Below are 7500 nucleotides of genomic sequence, written 5' to 3'. Positions count from 1 at the left end.
AGACGACTGATGCTGACAACCGGGCCGTATCCACTCTGGCTTATTAGTTACAAGATAACTGATGGTCAGGATGGGCACCTTTTGTCTCTAGCTCGACTATTGAATGATTTATCGCAAATATTTGTAAAATGTCTTGACTAATAAACTATACTAAACTTAACTAATCTGACTAATAAACAGACATAGGATTCTGATTAAAAACAACGGAAGGTAGGAGCAGTGATATTAGGGACTACTACTGCTTGTTGTCTATGGGGACTATTTTTAAGATGCTGCGTGATATCACTGCGCCCATGGTATGTTTGCAACTTGCCTTGATTATTATGCCAGATGAAAGTGTAGTTCCATGTCAAATCAGCCTAGAAAAATGCCAGGTTTCATTTTCAGTTGGTCTTACTGCACTTTCTAACTTGAGAAGAGACACGTTTCAAATGGGAAAATTATGATGATGCTAGCAGGCGAGATGCTACTGGTCAAATCCGTTTCAATGTTCTATAGGCTGAAGCTAAAAGTTGTATCGCCAGACTCACAGAATGGCTGGATGAACAAGAAAAAGGTAAATATCAATTGTTTCGCTCAAGGGGAAGTGGAAAATGTCCAAAAAATTGTGGAATATCCCTTTAAGAATGAAGAGACTTACCTAGTGTTCTCTCGAAAGATCATTTTGACTTCATTTAAGAAGACTTTGACTCCTTTTAAGAAGTCTGAACAAGACAAATTTACTCAACGCACTGGTAGACAAATTTGCTTGTTTTTAGGGCAAATTTGATTAACGCACGTGCAGACAAACTGGCTTGTTTTCTGGATGAGACGTCTTAAAAGAAGTCAAACTATTCTTAGTTTAGGTCCAATGATTTTACGAGGAAGTGCAAGGTAAGACTTTTTATACTGAAAACAATAGCAACTAGATGTTTTCATCTTGATATGAGATTAATAACACTTGTTAGATTTGATTAGATAATCAGTTTTTGCAGCGCAGCACCATGTTAGAGTTGCTTCTGGAGGAGCTGTCCGTCTCACCTTCTCTCCGAAGATGCGCTGGCAGATGCCATTCTTGGCCAGCTTCTCCTTGACCTGGCGCGTGAGCTCCAGCGTGTCCACCTCGCGGTACATGTACATCTCGTACTGCTCGGGCGTGAGCGGCGGCACGGTGGGCTTGAGCGTGCGCGGGATGTACGCCGGGTAGTAGGGCGCGCGGCTCGGACACGAACCCTCGCCCGCCGACGAGGCCTCCGGCTCCACCTTCACCTCCACGGGACGGGGCGTCCCTGCCCCCACCTGGACTCCCCCCCCTCCTCCTCCTCCTCCTCCTCCTCCTCCTCCTCCTCCTACGATGTCCTCCTCCGCTCCAGACGTGTCGTCGCCGGTCGGCGGGCCTTCGCCGTTCTCCGAGCGAGGCCAGGTGCGTGGCACGGGGCCGTGGCCAGAGGACGAGGAGGAGGACACAGCGGGCGATGCGGAGGTGAAAGGTCGCGAGATGGCGCCCATGATCCCCACTCCTCCTCCTGCTCCTCCTCCTCCTCCTCCTGCTCCTCCTCCTCGCTCTGCGGACCAGTGCTGGTCGAAGTACGAGCCGGCCTCACCGATCTCCGACTTGACCTTTCAGATTCAGATTCAGATTCAGATTCAGATTTATTGTCATTCTGTTCATCACCAAGGTAAAAAAAACGAAAAAGCTTCTCCATCAAGATCCAGACAATAGCCTAGGTGCACAAAAGGCTCTTCCTGTACACTCATTTATTTCCGGTGGAAATTAAACTGTTGTAACGGCATCTTCTGTTATATTATGCTCGTTAAATCTTCCACTCTGACACTGAATACCTTGTTCTACTAATAATAACAATTTCAACACATATAAATCTTTCTTTGTCGTAACGTCCCAGGTGCAGCATCCAACCGGGTCCGTGTAGACACTAATTGCATTACCAATAGCGGCAGGCTCAAACATACCTGGCTCCATCGGAAACACACGAGCGTACAGAGAGCCTTTCCTGCACGTAGCCTATATCAAACATCATTCATACACACACATACATATCCACCTGGACACTGAGATGACTGTTGTACTTAAAAAAATATATAAAAATCTACCTATTAATGCAAGGAACGTCTGTCTGTGAGTCACTCTGTCTGTCTGTCTGTTCCACGCATAACTCTTGAACCACTCATCCGACTGCTCTCAAATTTGGTGGGTGTCATCCTAATGGCACGAGTGTGTGCAGTGGCAAATTTCATGTTACACGAACAAAACATGGCACATCTACGGGCTCTGCTCTAGTAGCGTAAAATAAGTATCAAATACAAATACTCCCCCTAAATGTAAATATTCTAATGGAATACCTTGCGGATGATGTTCTGCACAAAGGCGGCGGGCGACAGCACGCTCAGCGGCGTCTGCGGGCATCCGATGGCACTGCCAGCCACGCACACGGGCACCATGCCACCCTCCTCCTGCTTGACGTAGGCGGCGGCCGGCCCCGGGCCCTGCAGGGCCTTGACCGCGGCGACGTCCTGGAGGCCGAGGCCGAGGCCGAGTCCGAGGCGCTCGGCGGCGGTGGAGGAGGAGGAGGCGGAGATGGAGGAGGAGGTGGTGGAGGAGGAGGTGCGTCCGCAGGCCTCCATCTCCAGCAGGGCCTGCTGCTGCGCCTGCATCTCGCGCCGCGCCTGCTCCAGGATGCCCTTGATGGTCTCGTCCGAGCCGCCGCCCACGCCACCGCTGCTGCTGCGGCCCGACCCGCCGCCCGCCAGAGACTTGCCGTCGCCTGCACACACACACGCACACACACACACACGCACACACACAGAGAAACAGACAGACAAAAACTTAATAATCATGGATAAGCACTTATAAATACATTTATACACACACACACACACACACACAAACGTATCGATCATGGATATACACATACTGTACATGCACAGACACACACACCTGTATATGTGTGTGTGTGTGTGTGTGTGTGTGTGTGTAAGTGTGTGTAAGTGTGTGTCTGTATAGACCTGTGCACAGTACTTCACTAAAACTGCAACAACAGACAAAAGCAGGATGCACCAGAGGGTAATATTCCTTATCTGCCAAGTGGGACTACACGCCCACCAAGTTTCAGCTTTTGGAAAACAAAAACTTTGACAAAACCTACACGACCGCTAGTGCTATATCAGCACCAAATAATGTTCAGATATACAACATGCACTTGTGTACAAATCTGCATGAAAAACAAGGGGTGACAGACCTTTACCAACCCTCCAGGGACTCACACTGCATACGTACCTTCCTTAAAAAAGAAGGATTCACAGCAATTAACTGAATTTCAAAAATCCAGTTTTCTGATAGGCTTTTTAAATGAAGTGATTCATCATGAATGAATTAATGAGCGGCGATGGCGAGTAATTACTGCTCAGCATAACCCACAGACGTTAGCGATTAGCCTCTCATCACCATAGAGCAGATACAGCATACAGCACGCTCTCAGCACACAGGGACGCAAGCTGAGGGGGAAACAGCCGTCTCTCTCAGCGCTGATACTCTCTCAGCAGGAGTACCGGACAGAAGCTGCTCACACACACACACACACACACACACAAACACATACACACACGCGCACAAACACACATACACACATACACACACACACACACACACGCACACACACACACACTGACACACAGACAGACAAACATTTGTAGACACACAGACAAACTTATGTACACACACACACACACACACACACACACACACACACACACACACACACACACACACAGAAATACAAACAGAAACACACACACACACACACACACACACACTCAGAAGCACACACACACACACACACACACACACACACACACGCACAATCACACACACACACAGGCACACCCACCTCCTCTTTGAGACTGGATCTCCTTCTTGGCCTGTTCCAGAATGTTCTTGATGGCCTCGTCTGACCCAGTTTCAGGAGTTCGGATACGAGGAGTTATACTCCCTACCAAGGAAAGAGAGAGAGAGAGAGAGAGAGAGGGGGGGGGTAGAGAGATGGAGAGAGAGAGAAGGAGAGAAGGAGAGAGAAGAGAGAGAGGGGAAGAGAGGGAGAGAAGGAGAGAGAGATGGAGAAAGGAGAGAGAGGGAGAGAGAGAAGAGGAGATAGATGAAGAGAAGAAGAGAGAGAGAGAAAGGAGAGAAAAGGAGAGAGAGAGAGAGAGGGAGAGAAGGAGGGAGAGAGAGAGAGGAGGGGTGAGGTGAGTGGGCTGCTTGATCAGAGAACAGTTCCAAGGCTTTGCCATTTGACTGCTAGATCAATGGCAGTCTTTGAGAAGTTGGCATGTGTGGAGAGGAAGCTGTGTGTGTGTGTGTGTGTGTGTGTGTGTGTGTGTGTGTGGAGAGGCTGCCGCGTTCGAGCGGCACGGCGTTCAAAGACGCAGAACCGCACCGAGAAAACAAAGTTGAAAGAATCACAACAAACACGAGAGAGAGAGAGAGAGAGAGAGAGAGAGAGAGAGAGAGAGAGAGAGAGAGAGAGGAAGCTGGTGCCAGGGCTGAGCTGAACTGGGCCTCTGAGCCCGTGGATGAAAAGGATCCGGAGCTCAACCGGCACCAGCCCAGTGGACCTGGGTCCGTCCGGACTCCCCGGCTGCTGAGATGTTGGAGACGCTCGTCGGGCCGTCGGGCCGCCCACTCACCTCTCTGCCGGACCTGGATGGTCCTCAGCGCCAGGATGTTCTGCTCGTCGGACAGGAAGTGCTTCATCTTGATGAAGGGCTCCTTGCCCTTGACGGTCAGCTTCCTCCAGGGCTTGGGCCGGGCCAGGATCTCGCTGACCGAGCCCTGCGACAGGCCCAGCACGTAGTGTCCGAACACGCGCTGCCCGATGTTGTGCTTCAGGAGCTGCTCCTTCACCTGGTAGGCGATCTCCGACGTCTCCAGCTGGTCGTCCTCCGTCGTCCCGCCCGCGCTCGAGTTCCCGCTCTCTGATTGGTCGCTGGGCACGCCCGTCTCGCCGGGACCCGTCCCCGCCCCCACCGACGCCTGATTGGCTGCAGACATGAGGGCGGCTTTGGCGGCGTAGAGCGCGGAGGGGAAGGCCATGAGGGGCGTGTGTGTGTGTGAGGGCGCGTGTGTGTGTGAGGGCGTGTGTGTGTGTGAGGGCGTGTGTGTGGGCGCGAGGGAGGACGCGGCGGCGCCCTCTTTCTTCAGGAGCGGAGACAGCAGCTGGCGCTGCAGGAGCTGCTCGCCGGACAGCTTCTCGCTGGAGAACGGCGACACGGAGAAAGGTCGCGAGAGGTCGTGGGCCGACGAGGACGACGAGGAGTTGCCGTCCACGGGGGGCGGGCCCGGGCTGGAGGACGAGCGGCCGTCGCCCAATAGCGGCCTTTGGGGGGAGGAGTAAGACCCGAGGGGCCGGCTCAGGTCATTTGCAGTCTCCTCTGATTGGTCCTCATCTACTGCTAGGAAACAACAGAGACCAAAACAATCTTTACAATTCAGTCCACCTTAACAGAATACAATTCAGTCCACCTTAACAGACTACAATTCAGTCCACCTTAAAGGAGTCATAGAACGCATTTTTTGACCATTACAAATTGATCTTTGAGCCTAAATAATGTCATATGTAAATTTGTGGGGCTGAAAACGCCCCAGGAGCACTGCTAGATCGCCTAATACAAGGTCATAAATAAGCCTTGCAATGAAACAGTTTGTTTTTCCCGCCCACTCAGCAAGTTCATGAATATTCAAATGAGATGCACGCTGATTGGTCTATTGGCCGATATGTCCTGAAAGTTGATTGGCTCAATCCACCGGTCTGAAGCTAGAGCAAAGTGAAACTACGTTTACTGCTGGTAAATAAAGCCAAAGTCTTTGATAAAGCTATCAACAATGGATTTAAATAAGGAATACAGCCGTACATGTATAAACCGAGTCAGAAGAAGGTTCTGACGAAGATGAAGTGCAGCAGATTCCCCAACAGAATGAATGTGTTAGATTGGTAAGTTCTATCAGTACATTTCTTAGTATTAACTCTCCAAAGTTAGCTGTAATAACGCTAGCATTACAACGTCTCTGCCATAGACCACATATCTAGATACTAGCATCGTAAGAGCAGTTTAACAAGAATTATTAATCGAAGGTATGCAAATGAGAGGGGGTGTATCTAAAGGGGGATGGGCGCCTATTACGTGTTATCTGAGCTCTGTTCAGATTGGAGCATTTCAACACGGCTGTTTCTATTTCCCAATTTGCATACGAAAGCAGGCGGGGGACGCGGTAAAGTCTTTGGTGTTGTCCTTTGGACACTGCTCGCAACCTAAATACAACAGGAACAAGGTGAATGTGGTTTTGAATTCTAGGACTCCTTTAACAGACTACAATTCAGTGCACTTTTACAACGCCATTGTTTTTAACGGAGCAAAGCCCAATAGAAACATCAGCTGTGCAGGATTAGAAAACTGTTCTAAAATCCTGCACGTCCAGTCCACTCCACTGAACGTCGTGTCCGGTGGGCGCCGGCCTTTACAGACGACAACTCAGTCCACCTTTACAGACTACAACTCAGTCCATCTTTACAGACTACAACTCAGTCCACCTTTACAGACTACAACTCAGTCCACCTTTACAGACTACAACTCAGTCCACCTTTACAGACTACAACTCAGTCCACCTTTACAGACTACAATTCAGTCTCTTTACAGAGTGCAATTCAGTCCACCTTTACAGACTACAACTCAGTCCATCTTTACAGACTACAACTCAGTCCACCTTTACAGACAACAACTCAGTCCACCTTTACAGACTACAATTCAGTCTCTTTACAGAGAGCAATTCAGTCCACCTTAACAGACTACAACTCAGTCCATCTTTACAGAGTGCAATTCAGGCCAAAAGTGCTTTTGTGTCTGTGCTTTCTGCCTTCCTTATGAATAAATAGAGTGATTATCTCCAAATTTATGCCCCACACTTAATGTCCATCCACAATTTCTCACACACACACACACACACACACACACACACACACATACACGCACACACGTGGTGAAGGTGCCAACTTGCATAATGGGGAGCAGTTTGGGGTTTAATGTGGTGCTGAAGGACACTGTGGTCAGGTGATGAGGAACCAGCCTTGGACTGTTGCCCCTCTATGACATCATCACATCCTCATCGGAGCACAAAGCTTTCAAATGACACACGAGGCCCAACAGGGGAGCTGCATCGGGCATGTAACTGAAGTGTTCCGTTCACAAAGCGTAAAATCCATTTTAGAAGACGGGTCTATTTTTTCGAGCGTACGCCCCACTGTCGGGTCTGGTGTAGCTACTTCCATTGATTATAGTGTAGATGCGACGCGAATGGAGCGCTTCAGTTACGCGCCTGGTGTAGCTCTCCTGTAAGACTGAACCTGAGTTCATAAGGAATTCATACGCCAAAGATCTTCATCTATCAAAGTTATGAATATGTTATTACGTATATTATTAATCGTATTATTAATACATATTAAGTTGTTAATA

General features: G+C 49.3%; 1 protein-coding gene across 1 annotated transcript in view; it reads right to left on the bottom strand.

Moving 5' to 3' along the window:
• The window catches only part of cux2b (cut-like homeobox 2b), a 167303-nt gene that overhangs the window by 8759 nt on the left and 151044 nt on the right, over window positions 1-7500 (bottom strand). Inside the window, exons 15-19 of the mRNA XM_062544180.1 lie at window positions 4681-5445; window positions 3885-3986; window positions 2341-2762; window positions 1333-1599; window positions 1021-1287 (exon numbers count right to left, since the gene is read on the bottom strand). Of these exons, the coding sequence (XP_062400164.1) occupies window positions 1021-1287; window positions 1333-1599; window positions 2341-2762; window positions 3885-3986; window positions 4681-5445 (1823 nt within the window). The remainder of the gene's footprint in view (window positions 1-1020; window positions 1288-1332; window positions 1600-2340; window positions 2763-3884; window positions 3987-4680; window positions 5446-7500) is intronic.

Source organism: Sardina pilchardus, chromosome 8 (genome assembly GCF_963854185.1).
Source record: "Sardina pilchardus chromosome 8, fSarPil1.1, whole genome shotgun sequence".
Taxonomy (NCBI): domain Eukaryota; kingdom Metazoa; phylum Chordata; class Actinopteri; order Clupeiformes; family Clupeidae; genus Sardina; species Sardina pilchardus.
Note: the sequence above shows the minus strand (reverse complement) of the source record. Positions and strands in the feature narration are given on the sequence as shown.